The sequence below is a fragment of the Saccopteryx leptura genome, chromosome 3, assembly GCF_036850995.1.
Source record: "Saccopteryx leptura isolate mSacLep1 chromosome 3, mSacLep1_pri_phased_curated, whole genome shotgun sequence".
Lineage (NCBI taxonomy): Eukaryota > Metazoa > Chordata > Mammalia > Chiroptera > Emballonuridae > Saccopteryx > Saccopteryx leptura.
In genome coordinates this window covers 296860004-296882866 of record NC_089505.1, presented here as the reverse complement: position 1 = coordinate 296882866, position 22863 = coordinate 296860004, and the positions used below count along the sequence as shown (strand labels likewise).

At 48.6% G+C, this 22863-nt stretch overlaps 1 protein-coding gene and 1 non-coding gene across 4 annotated transcripts in view; one reads left to right on the top strand and one right to left on the bottom strand.

Annotated features, from left to right (window-relative positions):
• The window catches only part of PAG1 (phosphoprotein membrane anchor with glycosphingolipid microdomains 1), a 120369-nt gene that overhangs the window by 20228 nt on the left and 77278 nt on the right, over positions 1–22863 (bottom strand). For 2 of the 3 annotated variants that reach the window (XM_066378827.1, XM_066378828.1), the window contains exons 3-5: positions 6446–6640; positions 3606–3806; positions 2389–2440 (exon numbers count right to left, since the gene is read on the bottom strand). In XM_066378827.1, the coding sequence (XP_066234924.1) occupies positions 2389–2440; positions 3606–3730 (177 nt within the window). In that variant the 5' untranslated portion in view covers positions 3731–3806; positions 6446–6640. Of the gene's footprint in view, positions 1–2388; positions 2441–3605; positions 3807–6445; positions 6641–9928; positions 10048–22863 lie in introns of those variants that run through there. The other variant, XM_066378829.1, reaches the window with a different exon arrangement.
• Positions 8700–8775, top strand: TRNAP-GGG (transfer RNA proline (anticodon GGG)). Its single transcript has one exon. It is a non-coding gene; the product is annotated as a tRNA-Pro (tRNA).

Genomic DNA, 22863 nt, shown 5'->3' with positions numbered 1-22863 from the left:
CACCTACCTTCTCTTAACTTTTAGGAGAAAATACCCACAGGAACTAGATAACCAGAGACTGTGATGGGGGTGAGACAGGGTGAGGGGGTGGTGCTGAGAGCCCACAGCGGGTGCACCAGAGCAGAAGGGAGGTAGACCCCAGGACTCCCCAGAGGAGAGGGTCCTGGCAGCTTTCTGCCTGCTCAGACACCTTAGCCAGGCAGGGCGGCTGAGCCTGCAGACCCTCCGAGTGAGCTCTGAGCCTGCCTGCAGCCTGCATGCTTTACATCCTCACCCAAGAGAGTTGACTCTACATGGACCACCTGACCTTGTGAGGCCATCAGGGACAGGAAGTGCGCTCTCTGCTTCAGCGGAGACCTCAAGGCAGGACCCCAAGGAAGCTGGCCCTGCAAACATGTGGCCCACCTCCAGCTGCTGGAATGGCTCTGTAGGTCAAGGGCATGTACCTGAGTGGGGGGCACCAGGCAGGACCAGGACAACAGGGACCAGGCCGTTCCATACCGATGACCTGAGATGCCTCGGGCTGGCCAGGACTGGTCAGACACTGAGGGCTGCGGAAGCCCAGGAGGGCAAGGCCATGCCTAGAGTGTCAGGCTGCCAGGCTGTGCTTAGCTTGATGGTCAGTGGTTATGGGTTGAACTATATCCTCCCCAAATTCCTACACCAAAATCCTAGCCCTTGATACCTTAGGACATGACTGATTTGGAAATGGTCATTGCAGATGAAACCAGTTAGGTCACACTGGCGTTTTTATAAAAAGGGGAACCTTGAAGAGAGACAAGTATGCATGACAGCAGAGAGAACACCACGTGACGCTGGAGGCACCGAGGATGCCGAGACGGCCAGCAGGCCACCAGACTCTGGCAGAGGCCTGGGAAAGACTGGCCCTCAGAACCAGCCCTGCTGACACCTGGATCTCCAATTTCCAGCCTCCAGAGCTGAGACAATAAATTTAATATTTAAGACACCGAGTTTGGGGTCCTTTGTTATGACAGCCCCAGGAATGAGCACAGGAGCTGGGGTGGGGTGGACGTAAAGGGAGACACCCCCATGTGGCTGGGGCTCTCAGGGTCTGTCCAGGAGCTGCTCAGTGGCATCCACGTCAGAAACCCTTCCGTGTGGCCCCACGTGGCTGGGGCTCTCAGGGTCTGTCCAGGAGCTGCTCAGTGGCATCCACGTCAGAAACCCTTCCGTGTGGCCCCACGTGGCTGGGGCTCTCAGGGTCTGTCCAGGAGCTGCTCAGTGGCATCCCTGTCGGAAACCCTTCCGTGTGGCCCCACGTGGCTGGGGCTCTCAGGGTCTGTCCAGGAGCTGCTCAATGGCATCCCTGTCAGAAACCCTTCCGTGTGGCCCCACGTGGCTGGGGCTCTCAGGGTCTGTCCAGGAGCTGCTCAGTGGCATCCACGTCAGAAACCCTTCCGTGTGGCCCCACGTGGCTGGGGCTCTCAGGGTCTGTCCAGGAGCTGCTCAGTGGCATCCACGTCAGAAACCCTTCCGTGTGGCCCCACGTGGCTGGGGCTCTCAGGGTCTGTCCAGGAGCTGCTCAGTGGCATCCGTGTCGGAAACCCTTCCGTGTGGCCCCACGTGGCTGGGGCTCTCAGGGTCTGTCCAGGAGCTGCTCAATGGCATCCCTGTCAGAAACCCTTCCGTGTGGCCCCACGTGGCTGGGGCTCTCAGGGTCTGTCCAGGAGCTGCTCAGTGGCATCCACGTCAGAAACCCTTCCGTGTGGCCCCACGTGGCTGGGGCTCTCAGGGTCTGTCCAGGAGCTGCTCAATGGCATCCACGTCAGAAACCCTTCCGTGTGGCCCCACGTGGCTGGGGCTCTCAGGGTCTGTCCAGGAGCTGCTCAGTGGCGTCCGTGTCAGAAACCCTTCCGTGTGGCCCCACGTGGCTGGGGCTCTCAGGGTCTGTCCAGGAGCTGCTCAGTGGCATCCACGTCAGAAACCCTTCCATGTGGCCCCACGTGGCTGGGGCTCTCAGGGTCTGTCCAGGAGCTGCTCAGTGGCGTCCGTGTCAGAAACCCTTCCGGGCCCCCAGCGGCTCGCCCAGGCCTCCAGCCGCGGAGTCTGCACCTGCAGCGAGGACCCAGCCCAGGCAGCCCGGCAACCCAGGCCGAGTTCTCTCCTGAGGAAACTGTGAGCTCGCAGGAACACCCTTAGATGAGCGACGGATGTTTGAAAACACACATACGCACACTCACAGACACATGCACACATGCATACACATGCACACATGCAGATGCAATGCATACTTGTGCATATATGTAGACACACACACAGACAAGCACACATGTGTACACACATACATGTAGCCGCAATGCACATGCGGACATATGTGCATAGATATAGACACATGTGTACACATGCACACATGTGCACAAGGCTCACCATGTTCATTAGGTTCTCGTGGTCTCCACTGACAGTTCTCGGCTTCTTCTCTCTGAAATGGACAACAAGACATCGCCGTGATATCAAACGCACCATCTAAAATCAAATGTACGCCCCTTTCCCAGACTAATGTTTATCAACGTTTATATCTCTTTTAAGAACCAACCTTACTTGCCAAGGAAGCAAAGCCGACTGCACTCATCCCTCCTTGGTGGGAAGGTCTGAGGGGGCTGAGTCCCACCCTTTGCTCCAGGGGTGGAAACCACAGGTTCTCAGTGAGAGGACAGAGGCAGGATCCTGAGTAGAAACTGACCGTATCTATAATACTGGAAAAGTGATGCCTTTTTTCCCCAAAGGAAATGCAGACATCACTTTTCTCAACGTGGAGATTTTGCAAAGTCACAAACTGCAGTGGGACTCAGAAAAATAATCCAACAAAATACAAATGTTGGCACGTTGGGAAGGGTGCGTGCTCTCAGGATGACTCATATGTATTTCCAGTCCATGAAAAAGTCCGTAGAGTAAAAATAGAATTTATTTTTACGCAGGACAGTCTAAAGAAAGCCATCAGTTCTAGGTCGTTTCCCATAGATGTACACGGCAAGAGCGCCACCCAGTGGGAGATTCAATAACTACAGAAGCTCTATTTCTTTCTGGTCACAGGGTCCCAACCCTGCCAGCCTGGGTTCATCTTGGACATGCAGGAGGAGGCTCTTGGGCTCCGAGAGTACCCCTCTCCCCTCTGGACAGAGACATCAGTGTAGGAAGCCATATCCAGACTCTTCAATGACACTTGTTGAGTCTCCTGTCAGGTTATCAGAGGGTGTTGGGGGGTCTGCAGAGGCTCCTCACAGCGCTGACCCACCAGAAGCCGCACGCCTGAGGACAGCCTCTGAACACTGTGAAACCCAGCCCGGTTAGAAAGAACCCTGCTTCCCTCTGAGCAGAGAGCTGCAGGAACTTCCTGGGGGGGGGGGGGACACTTTGTCCCCAGGGCTCTTCCTGTTGCTCCCCGCCAAAATCAAATGTCAGTTTCACTTAGTGAACAGGACAGCGCTGGGACCCTCGCTAGCAGGGCAGTCAGTTCACTGAGCAGACGTGTCCCTGTGACTGTCTACACAGGGGAAAGCTGTGCAGGGCAGGCTTTTCTATAATGAGTCTGCTGGGATGGAAGGTGTCACTTAAAGGTCCCAGCAGACACCGTCGCAGGCCCTTACTTGTCACAGCTGGAGCACAGGAAGATGAGGAAGGTGATGAGGAAGAAAGTGGCGGCAGCTGCCAAACTTCCCCACAGGACAAGCTGCATGTGTCCACTACCCAGCAGGCCCTCAGAGGGTCCCATGGTGGCAGCAGGAGGTGGCACCGTCTGCAGTCAGTCCTTCAGAGCTGGTACCATCAGGCCCAAGGGCTGCGTCCACCTGCAGAGAGAGCAGCCTGTGTGAAACAATGGCTCAGGCGATGACGAACCAGCATCCTGTAATTAGTCCCAGTGGGAGGAAGGCTTTACAAGAGTCAGGGAGGTGAGTGCTATGGACTCGACTGGACCCTTGTCCCCTTGCTGTCCAGGCCCTCGTCTGCTCACCTAACAGTGTGAACCAGCAAGGTACAAGTGCCTCACAGCAGGAGAGGTGACAGGTGTCTGACCACTTCCATTTCAGTACGTTTGGGGATAGACTCCTCGATGCCTTTACGTGAGGTAGGACTCCAGGGAACGCACAGCAAACACACAAACGTGTGCTGTTTCCCCCACGCCATGTAAAGCACTTATTACATAGCTTTTACAGATATGAAGTCTGCGTCATCCCCACCTGTCTTCTCAGCTCCCCAAACCTGCTTTTCTTCCAGAAAGTTTGAGGTCCATGCAATTAATGAAACAGAATCTCTTTAGATTCACCTCATAAATAGTTATCTATCCTGAATATACAACTTTATTTTCAGGATACTTTTGCTACACTTCTGTGAATGCTCAGTAAGCACATTTTCAGGTGAGCAGACGAGAGTCTGTGCTAAGAAACACCACCGGCAGTAAACGAGAAATTATGAACAACGGCAAATTAAGCATATGAGCTGTGCTTAGAACATTTTAGCACCTGGCATGTCCCTGGGCCTCTGCTAAATGCTTTCTGCATTTAAATCGCTGCCCAGCCTATGGAGAGGCACTCACTGCTAACCCCCGTCTTTCTGACAAGGAAGTTGAATGGCAGAGACGTTCAGTTCCCCACAAAGTGTCACAGGTGCCGAGTGGCAGGTGAGAATGGGTCCCAGTCTCTGACTCCAAATCCTGTGGTCTTCCCCCCGACAGGGCACTCCACTCCCTTCCACCTATATTGCTTTTAGATGTACATGGTGAGATTAGCTTTTCAAACTATTTTAAGCCATGGATTTTGAAAAATAGAGTTGCATAATCAAATCAATGATGATCTCTTGTCAGAGAGGTCTTATTTAGAGAATATTTGCTTTGCTCGAGTCTAACTTACAAGGAACAGCCTCAGGCAATTTCGAGTTTCATAAATAAGGTAAGCAGGTAAATTATTTTGTTTTATAGCGAGTCAAAACCCAATAAGGCATTGTCTTGAAAATAAATGTTGACGTTTCCATTCTAGTTTGCTTCCCTGAAAGAGCCGTCACCACGTCTATCACTAGGGAGGCCGTCCGGCTAGCACATGGTGGCTTCACGACACCCAGGACAGCACAAACCGGGACAAAGCCACGTCCTCAAGGCGGTTCACCTTGGCCACATCTTCTCCAGGGGCAATAGTCCCCATCTGTCTGAGGAATAACAACAAAAAGCTGGAGAAAAAGCCAGCATGTGGCATATACCTATGACATACACAGAGAATTCTAGAAGACAAGGTGATCGTCTTCCTTAGCCCTCAAATCCACAGGGACACTTCCCAATGCTCTGTAGCTACATAAAGGCACAACTTCCTGTACAGTAGAGGACTTCCTCCACCCCGTGATGGTCTGTAAACACTCCGGACTCAATTGCTGACGGTCACAGTGCCCTGACTGCTCTGCCCTGGGCTGCCCTCACTGACTGAACATCCCCACCACCTCTCTTAGGATCTGTTGAAACAACAAATGACTCACTTGAAACTTAAGACTACAAATTGGCACTATTTTTGTAGTCTAACTGTTGAAATGCATTTGTTAAAATGCATTCAAGCAAAAAGATATCGTGGCAACCTATGAGTACATCTGGGATAAAGTCTGGCACGAAGGTCCAGAGCACAACACGGGGAACCCGCTGTGCAGGCATTTGCTCCTCGTTCCCTCACTCGTCCACATGGCAGAGTTACCCAGTGGCTGTGAATAAAGTGCCAGGGTCTGAGAAAATAGTTTGCTGGGTGATCTGCTCTAATGCCAGATACGTGTCCGGCAGCGACCGTGAGGTTTGTAGTACCCTCTCCATTTTTGTGTGTCTCTCTTCTTCTCTCTCTCTCTCTCCATGGGGGAGGCCAAGAGAATAGGATGAAATATGTGAGGTGCCAGCCGATCAAAACAGTGTGGAGAGAAAGATGAAAGCTGATTCGTACCAGCTTCTGAACAAAAGCTGTTAACTCAGAAAAAAAGTGTGTCCGAACTCCTCGCTCACTCCCTTTCAACTAGAACTGGCTGAAAAGCTACTGAAAGAAATACTTTTGCATGAAAGTTCTCATCATAGACAAAAATCTCACAGTGAAAAGAATCATCATCTGAGTCAGATGCACTCTAATCTCCAAGGCCAAGGGCACTTCCACTTCCCAGAAGCCTCCAGTGTGGCTAGACAGACCAGGAGCAACCCAGTCCTGTGGGGGCGGGGGTGGGACAGGGGCCACTGCCCTGGGAGGGGTCCTATACACACGACTTTGACCTCATAGCATACCTCCAGGGGGATTATTTGTATTTTAGAGGTAGCCTGTGCCCTGTGACTCTTCCCTCCTGGTCTTTTATTCGGGACTTCTGTTCCCATACTTTTCTGGTCAATTCCTTCTCTGGCCATCACCTTCTTAAATTTCGGTGGCTTACCTACAATTGAGACAGATCTGCTCTCCCCCCTGTGTGTGGATGCACATACGTGACTCCTGTGGCCTTCCTCTTCGGTGGGGATGAGACTGGAAGTCTTCTGTGAGTGGTCCAGGGCTTCCCCAGAGCGCGATGGCCTCTCCTCAAGGCCGGGCTCTCGTGCAGTGGCTCATGTGCTCAAACACAGTGCTCAGGGTCCCCCTTTTGAGCAGTGTGGGGTTCCACATCTTTCCCCATGGCTGGAAGGCTTCCCATAGGGTCAGAAAAAGAGGAGAGAAAATGAGAAGACAGGAGACCCAGTGTCTGGGCAGTAAATTCCCTGAAAGCCCTCCCCCTCCCCCCCGCCGCCCTGGCACTGAGGACACAATCCAGACTACACATGGGGCCCTCCATCAGCCAGGTCCCATGTGGAGGAGCTAATCCTCCATATGGCTGCTCAGTCCACAGCACAGTTACTGCCTTGGGGACCCTCCTATTTTCTGCTCATTCCTACAGCAAGGGAGAGATTTCTGAGCCCCTAGCACAGAACCTATCAGCTGAGATACCGAACAACCTGGGGCTACCTCTCCTGGTGTCATGGCAATGGTGCGGCTTGTTTCTCTCAATCCTGTTCTTACCTGCTTCAGTCAACCTGACTTTCAAGAACAGAGTATGACTTCTTCAAAATATAGAAAGAATTCCAACACAGGACCCCATGTGTAAATATGTGATGAGTTAAGTTACTCAGCACAGGGCGGAGAGGGACCATGCCTGGTACCTGCACTCCCCATTACACAGCAGCCCTGCCCACTGAGGGGGACCATGCCTCGCACCTGCACTCCCCGTCACACAGCAGCCCTGCCCACTGAGGGGGACCATGCCTCGCAGCTGCACTCCCCGTCACACAGCAGCCCTGCCCACTGAGATGAGCTGCAGACAGTGGGAGTATTACTGGGACCGCCAGTTCAGTGTTAATACTTGTACACCAATTCTTGTTTCAGAACAGACTCCACTATTGGCTGCACTTCGGTACAGTCACGACCGAGACTATAATTTAATAGTAATGTGTGATGCTGACGTAAAAGAAGCAATATCTCCCCCACTTAAATATTATACTCTTTCAGACTATGATGGGAACTTGTATTTGGCCCCGAGAAAGGTCAATGCCTTATTAGGTGTGGAACTCCTGTTGGGGACCCTTTCAAAAGTTGGTCTGGATAATTATTTTGGGCTAAAATAATTTTGGACGAAATAATTTTTCTCCACAAGCTCTGATTCTTTCACACCCATTCCTTTCATGACTTGAATTGATTTGCGATGTTATCAGTAGAAAAACCGACAGCCTTTTGCTTTAAAAGCGGGTGCGTTCTGACCGCAAGGTGGCAGTACAGTGCTATCCTCAGGCTCGTCAAGGAGTCAGTTCTCTCGGTCTGTGCCAGTGGCTCGTTTTAACTGTCACTGTCTCCCTAAGATCAGCCTCCAACATCTATTTCCGACAGGAAAGGAAACAGACACCAGAAGAAATGAATGAAAGGTGCAGACCAACTGTTGCTGTCTTTCCTTTTTTTTAGCCAAACACTGTTCAACAGGTAGGTGATCTGATCACAGGAAATTCTGTAAATCAGTGGTCCCCAACCTTTTTTGGGCCACGGACCGGTTTAATGTCAGAAAATATTTTCACGGACCGGCCTTTAGGGTGGGATGGATAAACGTATCATGTGACCGAGACAAGCGTCAAAAGTGAGTCTAAGATGGATATAACAGAGGGAATCTGGTCATTTTTTAAAAATAAAACATCGTTCAGACTTAAATATAAATAAAACGGAAATAATGTAAGTTATTTATTCTTTCTCTGCGGACCGGTACCAAATGGCCCACAGACTGGTCCCGGTCCGCGGCCCAGGGGTTGGGGGACCACTGCTGTAAATGACAATTTGGCCCAGTTGGAGGGACGGTAACCGGGCTCCTGAGCAGACACGTCACTCCTCTGAAACAGAGTTCCATCAGTCATGACAGTTGTTTCCACTACACAGCTGTCCTGCTCGACCCCTAATTAAGCAGGATAGAAATCACTGTGACCTCACGGATGGATCCAACCGCCGGGGACCTCCTCATTCCTGGTCACGACCAGGTGTGGGAGCCATGCAATAAAATGACACATCTTTCAGCCACAGACGCACCAAACTCGTTACATGGCGAGGATCCCCGGGCTCTGCTGGGCCCCTGTCCTGGGAGCCGCATGGCCACATCACAGGCTTCCTGGAGGGGTTGGAAGCTGAAGTATTTAAGTTCAGGGAGGTTTCTGTTCAGATTAAAAGCAAGTCTGGGCCCCGGCCGGTTGGCTCAGTGGTAGAGCGTCGGCCTGGGGTGCGGAAGTCCCGGGTTTGATTCCCGGCCAGGGCACACAGGAGAAGCGCCCATCTGCTTCTCCACCCCTCCCCCTCTCCTTCCTCTCTGTTTCTCTCTTCCCCTCCCGCAGCCAAGGCTCCATTGGAACAGTTGGCCTGGGCACTGGGGATGGCTCCTTGGCCTCTGCCCCAGGTGCTAGAATGGCTCTGGTTGCGACAGAGCGACGCCCTGGATGGGCAGAGCATCATCCCGTGGTGGGCGTGCCGGGCGCCCAGTGGTGGGCGTGCCGGGTGGATCCCGGTCGGGGGCATGCGGGAGTCTGTCTGACAGCCTCCCCGTTTCCAGCTTCAGAAAAATACAAAAAAAAAAAGAAAAAAAAAAAAGGTAAGTCTGCTACACTGAACTCGGAGACCAGGGCTGCCATCGACATCAACACGAGAATCACCCAAGCAAACGTCTACTGTCCATGCAGTCAAGGCACAATGATTTGCTGCCCAGTGAGGTCGCTACACTGACCTCCCTCATGCCCTTTCCCTGAGTCAGGGAAATGCACCCAAGTTGCAGAGGGTGGTGAGTACTCAGGGAAAGCGTCTCCTGTCCCCAGTTTCTTGCATTGTGTTGTAGCATCAGCAGGGACCAGGGTTTTGACATTTCTTCCTGCGGTGGCTTCAGAGAGACAGAGGACGAGGGAGCGTGGCACACTTTGCCACCACCACGCTGCCCCAGCCATGGAGGTGGCTGCAGAGAGACTCTGGTGTCCATCCTGAGGGCGAGACGTACATCCTCAAGGCTGCTGTCAGCGCCATCTGGTTTCTCTTCACACAGACCGGGCCTATCGATCTGCCCAGGGAACAGGAATGCTGGTCTGAGCGTGGGCGGGGTCTGCGCGGCTGTCACCAGTCTTCAAAACCACAGGTAATGTGCCAGGCAGTGTATGGCTTGTAAAAGCCTCACCTCAGAAAAGCCAACAGGTCAGCGTCTTGGATGGGTAAGAGACGACTTCCAAGGCATCCTTTGCTCCCATCCTGACTTGAAAACCAATGCCCAAGTTTTATATTTTATTTTTAATGGTAAATATCAAGCAAAAGGAGGGAGGAGGGAGGTCTGGGCTGGTTTTGAGGGACACAGGCAGAGGGGCTGCATTTGCCTGTGCAGGTCTAGCCAGGTGTTTTAGAGAGCGTGAGGTCTGGCTTCCTGCCCTGCCCACCTGCTCGTTGGGTCTAAGTGAAAGGTCCCCCGAGGGCAGCGAGGCGTCTACCCCATTTTCCACTGGAGTCCCAGCCATCCACATGAGTTGGGAAGTGGGAGCCTCCTGGAAAATTTTTATGGAATGGGCACTTGTTTCTGTGGGAAGAACGATAAATAGATTCCCAAGCAGACTCTAACAATTTAAGTCTAGTCAGTCATTCATAGAGGAAGAGAGAAAAGGAGAACTCAAGAAATGAGCATGTCAGGCTAACGATCAAAACTCAGCCAAGTGCATCTGATGCCAGCCCTTCTCCTTGGAGTGAGCATGGCGCCTGGCCTCTGCGGTCCGTGTCCCCACGTCTCCGTCTAATGAAAGCCTGACCCGCCATTAGGTCCCCCATTAAAGGTCACTTCCATGGAGCAGCCTTCCTGATGCAATTGCCCTAGTGTGTGGCGCACAGTAGGCACTTAAAGAATAAGTTGAATGAGCTAGCAGTTCAGAGGAGAAAAAGCTCCTGAGAGGAGGCAGAGAGTGCCAGGCCTTCAGTGATGGTAAGAATGAGAAGAAACTCTTCTTCTATTTTCTCAAACAACATTGAAATTCTACAGGGGCCTGAGTGGTTCCTAATGTCTGCTTGGCCTTTAGCTGGTACACGGATCTCCACGGCACTGCCTCCAGGCTGCGTAGGACCATCCTGACCCCCCTGGGTCCTCCCGAGGTCCTGCACAGACCAATGCCCAGCGACGTGCTGCACAGAGGGGACAGGCCCAGCCCCGGCGTGTTCACAGCCCCCAGGTGTCTGGCCTGTCTGGTGAGCTTATGGGCTGCTCGCTCCCAGCCATGCGTCCCTCATGGACCCTCCTTCTAAGGGACCCTGAAGCTTCAGAGCTCCCACTCTACTGACTTCGCAGGAATCTGGGGACGTGGTGTTCCCACCAGGCTATTTACTGGACCGGACGGGACTGTCCTGCTCTGCTAAGCCATGCTTTGCACTGTTTTGCTTTGGCTTCTGACTCTTGGTGAGCCAGCCCTTAAAAAAAAAAAAAAAAAAAAAAAAAAAATATATATATATATATATATATATATATATAAATAGTTAAAGACTTAACCAAAAACAAACTTCAGTTTCTTTGCTGAGAGGTTCAGAAATGTGCTGTGTGACGTAAATGCCTCTCATATCCTCTGCTCATGGCTCATGATCGAGAAAATGTCAGGTTCATTTTAGCACTTGGCTGGACTGTGTGTGGTTGGACAGTGGTGACAAGTGCTCTGGTGTCTGTCACAGCCCAGTGAGCATCCTCCAAGCCCTCTCTCTAACTACTGAGACTGCATGTCCGAGGATGCTCATTCCAGGGAAAGTGAGCTCTCAATAGGGGTCAGGTGGCAATTTGAGCCACGTCCCAGAGGAACGCTAGTCCATAGCCCTGGCGTCACCACGCACTAGTGCAGAGTCCGGTACGGCAGCCTGTGTCTCTGCCATGCCTTCTGACATAACTCCTGCGTCCCTACGGCGGGGCTGCTGGTGTAACACTTAACATTCTACCTGGGAGCTGGCGAGAATACAGCTCACTCATTGCCTGGCGCTCAACCCATCGACGGTCATCTGTATGTAATTCTCACCTTTACTATGTTTTAAAAACAGTGAGGGTTTTTTTATACTCTAAAATTGGCAGACAGAATACTTTTTATTGGCTCCTAACAATAATCGAAATCCTCAGGAAGCGTCCCTTCACGTCCTTGCTGGTATGGCTGGGAACAGCGCAGGGCTGGGGATGCCGGAGCGACAGGTTGATGGGAGTGAAGCAGAGCTTGTATTTGAACTGGATTCTTGGGCTCACCCTCAAGGCTTTCTACCAGGAGGGGGCAGAGACGACACTGGGGTGTGACTCCCTAGCACTAGACATAGTCCAGACAAAGCAACAGGGCTATGGTTCCTGCAGAGCAGAGTTGTGAGGTATCCTGGACCACATGCCCCAGCACCACCTGGGAACCTGGCAAAAGTACAGAATTCCGGGTCCTCCTGCGGCTCAGGAGTCGAGGCGTGTGGGCTGGGGCCTGGCCTTCTCTTCCAGGGGACTGTGTTGCCCGGGGACATTTGAAAAGACTGTTCTAGAATAGCATGCCCCCCCACCCCCGCCTACAGATCCCTGGAGATATTGCTAAGTAAGGTACAGACTGTGAGTTCTGCATTCTCAGTGGCCCCCAGGTGCAGCCCAGGCTGCTTGTCCGAGGACCACATTGGGCGTAGTGCTGGGGTACACGTTTGTCTTCCTTCCCACTGGGGTGGAAGGGTCATCGAGCCAGGCCGCGGTCCAGGAACTTGGTCTTCATCTCACCCAAAGTTAGGTGAAGAGGTCAGGGCTCCCACGTCCCAGGAGCCTCCCCAATCCCCATGTAAGTGCTCAGATAGAGAGGTCCCTTCCTGATGACATGGTAGTGCACAGACATGTCCCTGGTTCATGCAGGCACAGCCCCGTTCTTCTCTGTTCTTGTCCTCCCATGTTCAGTTTCTCCACCTAAAAAACGAGCTCATTCATTCTCCTGAAAAATGGGGGTCATTTATAAGGTCTCTTTCCAGCTCTGAGATTCTATCATTTTAGAAAAGTAGTTGGAGATGCCTAAATTCTAACACAAGCATTCAGGACTTACAAGGGAAATGTTGACCCAGCAAGAACCTGAAATTCCCTGTATGATCAATAGTTTCAACTCCCCTGAAAGCACATCTTAGTGATTCCAGGGAAGAGCAAAATGAGGCCATGCCCGTGACAGGAATGCCTGGAGGTGAACTCAGTGTCCAGGGCCAGACAATTGCCCCCACAGCCTCCCCAGAATGTCACCTGCACGTCTGGCCACACCAACACAGCACAGGGACTTCTGTGTCATCATTCATGTCTAGCCGGTAGATAAGCCATTTTTATAACTGTTTTCCAACACATTCAAGGATACACCAAAGCATGCAGATGGGCGTGCCCAGGGCCCAGGCGATGCAAAGAGAGGAGGCGATGGTATCTGCACGTATTCAAAGGCATATACCCATGTGTATCTTAGAGAGACAGCAAGTCTGACAGGGATTCATCTAACTCCCAGTCTCAGTGCTCATAAGCCTGGGGAGGGTCCCAGTGTGAGAGAGCTCTCCGGACCCCTTCTCTGTCTCTGTCATTAAAGAACGTGGTCTGCTTTCTGGGCTAGTTTTATTGGTATCTTGACGAATCCCTCTGATGACACTCTTTATTCTTTGACACTGAGGCACAACCTGTGGGTAACTCTTTGACGTGGCAATTCGTTAAACAAGTAATAGCTGAGTGCCTACGACATGTCGAGCTCTGTTCCATCTGCTGGTCACACCTTGAACCTGAGAGTCCCTGGGTCTGCTGCAATTCAGTTGCAAAATCCATTTGGTAAGAGGTGAAAAATATTTAGAATCAAGCTCCTAATGGAGATATATACATCTGATCAAAGATGAAACACCACTGATTGTTGAGTTCCAAGCATATGACACCAGGACAATAGCCAGAAACCACAAGCTCTTTTGCTCCCACTGTTTAGCACCAGAAACCACATGTGGTCACAGCTGTGGCCTGGTTCTCTTCACCGGACGAGGCCACGACGCAGCTGCAGATCCGTTGGATGGATGCTTCAAGCCGAGAACTGGCCTCAAAGTGTCTGGTGGATTCCAGAGACAGCCTCTGCGTGCTCACAGGCTGGAAGGACCGCCTGCCACTCAGACTCTGCATGCATTGAGGGTCAGCCAGCTGCTAGGCAAGGACCCGTCTGACGTCAAGGACCTGGGAAGGTACTTGAGACAGTCCCCCACCCGTCCTGAATGGGAGGAAATTACATTAACTTGACAGTTAAAGCAGAGCAGATTGGGAGACGCACTTCCCATTGGGAGATGCATTGTGCTAAGCTCAGAAAATACCTGCCAGCCTTACCTTCCTGGGTGTCTAAGTCACCCAGTGTTCACTTTCACTTACTGACAAACAGATGTTTATGCAGTATAAGGTAAAACCATTAAGAACTTTAAAAGTGGTTACATGGGAACTCAAAGGAATTTTGCTCATGAAGTCAGGAATGGGTGTTCTCTCTTTTCTGCCATTGGGGCTTTGAGTGGCTCTGTTTCTAAGAGCTCAGACTGTAACGTGTGATGTGTGCCCCCTAGAGGAGGGGATGTGCACTGCAGAGCTACAATAGATGCACACTATGTAACTATAAGTAGGATTTGATCTTGAAAGGGTCACTTTAATGATTTCTCATGCCCTTAATGCAGAAACACTTCAAGAAAAACATACTTACAAAATGAAACAAAAAGGTGTGTTTTGGGGACAAAAAGTTAATTTTATTAAAACTCCCATTTTAATTCACTGGATTAAATAAATCTAAACCAAGTGGCTTCATTCCAGTTCTTTTTGTAGGATATTATAGTTACGTGATTTCTCAACATTAACTATAAAAAATACATTATTATATCTTAAATTTAAAAAAGTGATTCAGTCTTTCCTACATTACTTTTCTTAGGCCTTTCTCCACACTTTGAAATCCTATTTTATTTCACTTCCTTTTTTTGTTGTTGTTTTTTAGTGCGAGAAAGAGAAGAGAGAGAGAGATGTAGGGACAGATAGGAAGGGACAGAGATGAGAAGCTTCAATTCTTTGTTTTGGCCCCTTAACTGTTCATTGATTGCTTTCTCATATGTGCCTTGACAGGGTGGCTCCAGCAGAACCAGTGACCCCTTGCTCAAGCCAGCGACCTTGGGCTTCAAGACAGCGACCATGGTATCATGTCTATGATCCCACACTAAAGCCAGTGACCCTGTGCTCAAGCTGGTGAGCCTGCGCTCAAGCCAGCAACCTCGGGGTTTCAAACCTGGGTCCTCAGCATCCCAGGCCAACACTCTATCCACTGTGCCACCACCTGGTCAGGCTCATTTTACTTCCTAATGCACTACCACATCATAAAACATCAGGAACAAGCCAATTTTAGGAACAACTTGATCCCTTAGCAGTCACTGATGCACCGTTTCATCTAACTGAGAACATAGATAAGAACAATCTTAGGCATCCTGGAACATTCATGGATCAGCCTTTGATTCCACAGCCAGGAGCAATCTAAGACACCAGGGTGGGTGATTTGAGTCTAGTCCCCAAACTGCTAATGCTCTCCTGAAAACTGTGTCATCATAATACCACCACTGTGATCATTTAAAAGGGTAGGTATTGACTGAACAATAAAATTTCAGATCCATATTTCTTAACAGAGCTGTAACCTGATACCTTTGTTTCCCCCTAATTTATTACTGGGTGTGGCTTTGGGGTGAACTGAGGGATACCCTCCTCACACTGCCAACTAGTATACTGTTCCTTCTATAGGTGGCTGGCACTGTCCTACTGTCATGAGTGAGGGGCCATATTAAATAGCAGCTGAACCCACTAAGTAATGTCATAAGAAGGTGGCTTTTATGCAATATTAATATGAGAAACCATCATGACTTGTTTACCTGCAGTTTTTGGTAAAAGTATTAGTGACGTTCTATTGTGTAGTACATAAAGCTTTGTGTGTCTGAGTAATAAACTCAGAGATTTTAGTGCTCGGAAGAAGTTGGGTTTTTTTTTTTTTAATCCTGACAGATTGGTTTGCTTTTTTTCATTTAAATAACAACTAAACTGTACATACAAAAATCACATTTTCTTTTCTCTTTCCTGCTCATATGCCGGGCTGGAAGCTCAAAGCTGTAATTATCCTTCAATTACAGCAATTACTGTAGTCTTCGTCTTTCTTCCCTCTCTCTGCTTCAACCCCAATTACAAGTGTTTGATTTCACACATTTTGAAGAGTCTTATATAAGTGCCTTTATCCCAACAACTTTCATATTTCTTAGAATCAGATTTTAATTTCTAAATATGGCATACAATGAAATTTTACATTGGGTTACTCTGGACTTGTCCTTCATAGATTTAAAAAGTTCTCAATGTTCAGATTAGGCTTTAGAGGAGATATATATTTTTTAAAAGCTAAAGATGAAAAAAATAAATAAAATGGGACTTTCCCCCTGAAATAGCCCTTGGGAGCGTATGCTCTGATCTCTGAGAGTGAGTGTAGGCCATTAGCTAGTTATTAACAAAGGAGGGGAGCAAATGGAATCAGACATGAAATCAAATAAACTCAGGAGCTGAATCAGATATTAAGATCAGACACTGAGCCTCATTTACCAGGAAGCCACAGCACTGACAGGCTCCCCAAAGTCTGTACATCCTCCACTCTGAGGATTTAATCCCCGAAGCAAACAGGAAAAATCTCCCCAGGAAACAGCCAGCTTGGTACCAGGATTATCAAGGAGAGAAGTGGGGGAATTCTTCTGCTGAGTGTATGCCCAGTAGAAGCCCAAATGGTGCAGAAGGAGGTCCTTCTACTATGAACCAAAATGGCGACATAAGGGGGAGGTTTCTAGTCTGGGGAAAGGATTGGATTGGGTGGGGGGAGGGCCCAGCACAGGCCCACAAAGGATTGGGAAAGAGACTGGTTAGTTTGGAAGAGAGTCTGGCCTTTGCCAAGCCCTAGATAATATAATCAAAGCTTAACAAAGGTCTCTCTGGGTAGCATACACTCGCCCATTCATTCGCTCTCTGTAGCAGCCACGGGGGCCTAGCAGCCCTGCAGGCCCAAGCGTGGCTCCAAGCACGGATCTGGGTACAGCAACCAGTGCAGGCCAGAGCACAGCTGGGAGCAGAGACTAAACTAGCTGGATGGGGACAGAGGCTGAACTGGATGAAGCTTTGGCATGGACTGAACCAGTGGCACAGAATTTCTGGACCCTCGCCCTTCTTTTGAGCTTGATGAAGATAAAGTTGGATTTCTTTCACAGTGGGACAGACAGGAGACACTGAGAACCCAGGGGCAGTCTTCTATTTCTGCTTCAATAAATCTTACCACTACACCTCAACCTCTTAGGCAGGTCCCCCAAACGCTTTTCTTGCTACTCTGTGGAAGAGCCGCATTTCTATCCGCCATGTCAGGAAATAATGAAAGAAGTATCCAGGTGATGGGAGACAAGGAGCAAAGACTAAGATGGTCAGAACCAAACCAACTTTATCCTAAAGGCCATTTGAATCAGATTGGGGTTTTCAGCCCTGCCTGCACATTAGAATCACTTGGGGAGCTTTTTACAACACACCAATGCCCAGGCCTAACCATAGAGATTGGCTTAATAGGGCTGGGACGGGAGTCTGGACATTGATACTTGTCACCGTGTCCCTATAGCATTTGAATACATAGTTAGGGCTGAGAAGCACTTAGGTAGACTATTCATATTTCTAAACACTCAACTGGCAAATGCTACTTATTTCTTTAGTATGAGAACATGGCGTGGTCAGGATGTGACAACATAATGCAGACGCAACTCACTGTTCCTCTCGTCACACATGTTTATGCCGGGAATCACAGAAACCAAACTTTCTGCACATTCATATCCTTAGAACCCTGGTCAAAGCTGGGCATCTGTAGAGTCTGCTTTAGAAGGAGGTATCTGGGTTTGCAGCAGAAAGACTCCAGCTCAGAATCCGTGAGCACTGAGTCACGGTCTTTGATTATCTGCTACATTATGTCTACATAGTTTTTTTTCCTGTATCCCTCAAAATTCTAATCTAAAAGTTGTATGGCTAAATGTCATTGATTAGCTAAACTAAAATAGCATTATCTTAAAGTATTTTCAAAGATAAAAATTGCAATGTAGCAAAAAACACTGAAAATACCTGGTCTATTATTGGTTCTCACATACCATTGATTTTAGCTTGCATGTCAAAACTGATCGAAAATACATTCATTATCTCTCCATCTGCAAAATGATTCATAATTCTTGAGGTAAAGAGTGTTCTAGAAATCAATACATTATGATGACCATAATTTTCTCTATGTTGTAGGCTACTTAAGCTTTTCTCTTGATCTCCACTGCTTAAATGAACACAGAATACTCTGTTCAGCTCCTTCTGACAAACATTGACTGAAGGACTATCACAGGCCCAGTGGGCCCCACCCCTCCAGCTTGAGCTGGTCTCCTTGGCAATGACCTTTCAAACCCATGGGCGTTTTCTTTCTAGTGCTTCACTATATCGAGTTTGTCCTTGCCCTGGATCCGTTATGCTAGCTGTTTATCCTCTGCTCATAACACAGCTGGTTCCTCTTTCACTATTTCTGTCCTGTTCAAACATCATGTCCTCAGGGAAGCTTTCACTGACCCACCATTCTATGGCCCTCCTGTCTACCCCCAACTCAGCCTTGATCCCAGTATCCCCTCTTTTCCTGTGACCCCTGCACAAAAGCATCTTATTTATCGGTCTTTGTGTTTACGGTTGCACGATGCCTTCTAGAGCAGTGGTCCCCAACCCCTGGGCCGCGGACTGGTACCGGTCCGTGGGCCATTTGGTACCGGTCTGCAGAGAAAGAATAAATAACTTACATTATTTCCGTTTTATTTATATTTAAGTCTGAATGATGTTTTATTTAAAAAAATGACCAGATTCCCTCTGTTACATCCGTCTAAGACTCACTCTTGACGCTTGTCTCGGTCACGTGATACATTTATCCGTCCCACTCTAACGGCCGGTCCGTGAAAATATTTTCTGACATTAAACTGGTCCGTGGCCCAGAAAAGGTTGAGGACCACTGCTCTAGAGTATAGCTTCCATGAGCAGGCAGTCTTTGTCTGCGGCGCCCATAACAGAGGCAGGTGCTCAGCACATTTTACAGGAGTGAATGAATGCATATCTTTATAGTCTTACCAAGAATAGTTCCGAATATAGTCTTATATCCTTTACGGTTGAAAATTACTGATGTTAACAGATAATAAAGGAGTGTGGACATTGCAATTTTAACCTACAGTTCCCCATGCAAATTTTAATTAAACCCACCGAGCCAGCCACTTTGCTGAGAAAGTGATTTGCACCCCATACTTCACTGACCTTCCACTAGAGAAAGCATCTCCATTTGCAAACTTGCAATCTTGGCTATTCCTGTTGGTTCCCAGCAGGAAGCAGTTAGACATTACTGTTTGACATTGCACTTCTAAACTTCTATGGAGTTTTCTATAGACCACTTTACTGGGGGGGGGGGGGGGGTGTAACACCGTGTTTATTTGGCATAGGGTCCTTGCTCTACCATGAAGAAGGTTGGGGATCTCCTGCACAGTTCAGTCCTGTGCATGTCTGGCTTGGGGCAGGAGTTACATTGCAAAAAGCATGCACTTAATATTGGTAGATGTATTATAGACTGGGAGCTTTGGCCAGTAATGTGACCCTAGCATTGTTATCACGTGATTCTAGCAGTATTGGCTATGAAATCAGCTGTAATGTCTTCAGGACAAATCCTGCTGACATACGGAAGCAACACTAGGACACTACCTCTATTTTGAGGCACGTGTGTTTGGTCTAGACTAGCACTCAAGCCATATTGGTGCCACATGATGCCAGCCTTCCGATATGTGCCTGTGTTTGCATGTCCGTTCCACTCTGTGTCTTTAGTGGTTCAGTGATCCGTTCCATGTAGAAAGGGATATGTGATGTCACCTTCAAAACCTGCTACATATTTACATATTTGTATCTTGTGAAACACACATAGTTTCCTGCCCTTGCCCAGAAATAGCATCCTAAAAATATTAGTTCCTTCTCTGCTTTCCTTACTAGTTTAACAAAAACTTACTTTTAAATATATATACTTAAAGAAGAGTCTGCACCTTTTAAAAACTCAATGTAGCTAAAGCATTCATATACACAGCTAATATCTGACTACTTCTCTCTGTTAGGTCAATGGATTGCCATCTCTGTCAATATCAAAATCATGGCTTCAATTCTAGAAGTCCAAGACAGGGGAAGGTCTAAGAGATGGTTGGTGTATCTTGCTTTAACCAAATCCAACAGACATAAATTTACATTTACTAAAGAGCGGTGTTACAAAATACTATCAATGTTCTATTAAAAATACTATTTTCAAAGATGACCAATTCACATTAGTTTAAAGCATATTCAGTCTCAAACAGACTTTTACCGAGGTTTACAGGAGCCTCTGTGATGCCTTCAGTAGGTTGCACACACTCAGAAAGCCAACTCAGAACAACAATTCTGTCTTATCCAGGACCATCCAAAGCTGCTCAGACTCCAGGTTGGGGCTGAAGGGAAAGTGAAAGCAGGTGAGTCCGGATGGGGCCCCCGGAGCCCACCGAGGAATCTCAGTGCCGTGAAAAGGGGAACAGAAACTAGGTTGTGTGGTGCAGGAGGGCACACCAACTGTGAAATCTTCTTCACAGAAATGTGAACCTGAACTGACTAAGCCACAGGATGTAACCATCGGGCGTTATTATTTTTTAACCTCTAACCCTTACACGATCAAATAACAATGAAGGATTTTTTTCTATCCATGTCAGCTAACTCATAGTCACAAGATTGTGAGGTTTGTGTGTAAGTTTCTGAGTCTATCTGTGAAAAAAAAGAAGCAGAACAGATTTTCTACGTGAAACTTGTATAACTATCATCTGTGTGTGCCAATGAAATGTCATCAGGTCCTATGTAAAGAAATGAAAATGACAAACCATGGTGGTAACCACACACTTGACAAGACACACCCAAACAAAGCTCCGCCCTTCTTCTGGTTGTGAGATGTTGTGATTTTTGTTCTCTGAGGTTTGGTCCGAGGCCCTTCTCTTACTTTGCATCATCTTTTCTTGCTGATACCTTATTTACGTCAAGCGTTCACTTCCCTTGGGGTTGCCTTGATCCCCGTTTGTATCTGTTGCCCGAGCCTCTGTTCTGAGGTCTCAATCACATGTCCAGTTGCCACATGACCCTCTACCAGGCCAGCTCCATGTCCTTGGCCTCCATGTGCACCAGGACGGACAACCCATCTTCCCGGCACTGAGCTTCCCTCCAAGGCTCCTTCCCATTGTGAACTCACTGCACGAGGTCACATGCCGGGCCCTCCCATTTCTCACCTCTCCACCCTCGCCCCATCTAATCCCACCACCAAGCCCTCTTGACCTCTGAGATGACCTTCAGATCCACCTCTCCTGTGAGTCCTAACCTCTGCATCTCCAGAGTCAGCCTCCTTGTCCAAACCACCAGCATCTCCTGTCTTGGAGACTGTATCTACATGGCTGCCCCCCAATCCGTTCCTCAGACCCCCGCCAAAGGGGCCTGTTCACAAAGAAAATCTGATCACACCAAGCCCTCTGCTTAAAACCCTCTCACGGTTCCCCACTGCTCAAGGGGTAAGGGGTTCCCCACTACTCAAGGGGTAAGGAAAGCGAAGTCAGATAAAGTAGCCTGCTTCTTCCTGCCCCTCCTCTCCCTTTCCCATCTCACTGCTCCGTCCCACTCACACCTCACCTGGGACCTCTTCACCCTGCTCAGTTCTACCCCTGCCACACGCCAGGGGGGCTTCCCATGCCAGGGTTACTGCTCATGGCTGTGTGTGTGTCTCTCTCACCACACCTCATTTTCCTATATCTACATACAGATTTGACTCATGTCTGTCATACCCACTAGACTGTGTGGGAGCCCTCCTATAAAATCACACCTGACCTAGTCAGTGGACACTATTCTGTCACTGGTGGACCAGGCAATCTCTCCTCTAGTCACGTCTGGATGACCTTGCAGGACCCGGACACCCTGGCCTGGATCAGTAATGCTTGCTTTTGTTTCCATTGTAAGTTGTGAAGTATGAGGCCCGATCAGAGGAGGACCCACCTGCACTCTTTGCTCCTACAATAGCCACTGCTGTAAATCATCACAGAATTGTTTCAATTGCCTACCATTTCACTACTTTAAGAACTTTCAATTTCAAAGTTATACAAAATTAAAACAGCACAAAGTTTTAACTAATATGGAAATAAAAAAAAGCATATTTCATCAGTCTGACTGAGTCTTTTTATGGCAGACAAAAACAAAGACAAAGGCAATGACCACAGCATTATTAATAACACAGAGGAGGTGCCTGGGCTCGGATTCTGACAGGTGTGGGATGGATCCTGCTCTGGGGCACTTCACCCAGACCTGGGCTGACCTTCCCCTGAGTCCTCAGCTCATCTACCCACACCTGAGAGCCATGCTCACTCCATGGGTTCAGAACTGCTTTTATTACCACCTTATTTTTGTGCAATACTTCCAAGTTCATCAAACATGTTCAAAGACTTTACTCTTTGAGTGGCTCAACAATCTTGTGAGAAGTTTAAGACAGAGTTCCTTTCTATTTTTATCTGTGTATCATTATTGGTGTTTCACAAGTGAGAAAACAACAGGCCGAAGAAAAGAGGACAGGTGGCTGCCTGAGGCCCAGACTAACCTGGGGAAATCTTACATTCTTTTCTCATTATACATCATCTTAGAAAATAAAATGTGGTTCCCTACAAAGGGAAAGCCTCAGCAACAAGCCAGGAAGGCAAAGACTACACAGTGGCCACAGCCACACACTCGGAGGCCACAAGGGCCTGGTGGGTATGGCAAACACAGAGGCAGGCCAGTTGGAAGGCCACCACAGGGAAATAGTTTCTATTTCTCAGAGAGAAAATGACCTGCTCATTCTATCTTTTGTTTTTTTCTCAACTACCTATGGAGAAAACCAGAGCACAGGAATAAGAAGAAATGGTGATCGATGTTCAATTTGATGGTGGGAGGTAATAGGGCAGGGTGGGGACTGAGGCCAACTGTTCTTCCACACTTGCCAAGTTGGGTGTTGGCTGCAATTCTTTTACAAGACATGGCATCTTGTAGACAAAATTCTACAGTCTTAAAAAGTGAGAGAATAGGGGTCTATTAATCAGAGTCAGCCTATGAGTACTCATGTGAATATTACAGTTGCATGACACAGAACTAGCACTTATGGCTAACTAATAATCCAAAATTTAAGGGATGGAATAGGTTATGATACTTACATCTGTGATGGCTTTCATTTGAATAGGCTTTCCATAAGCATTC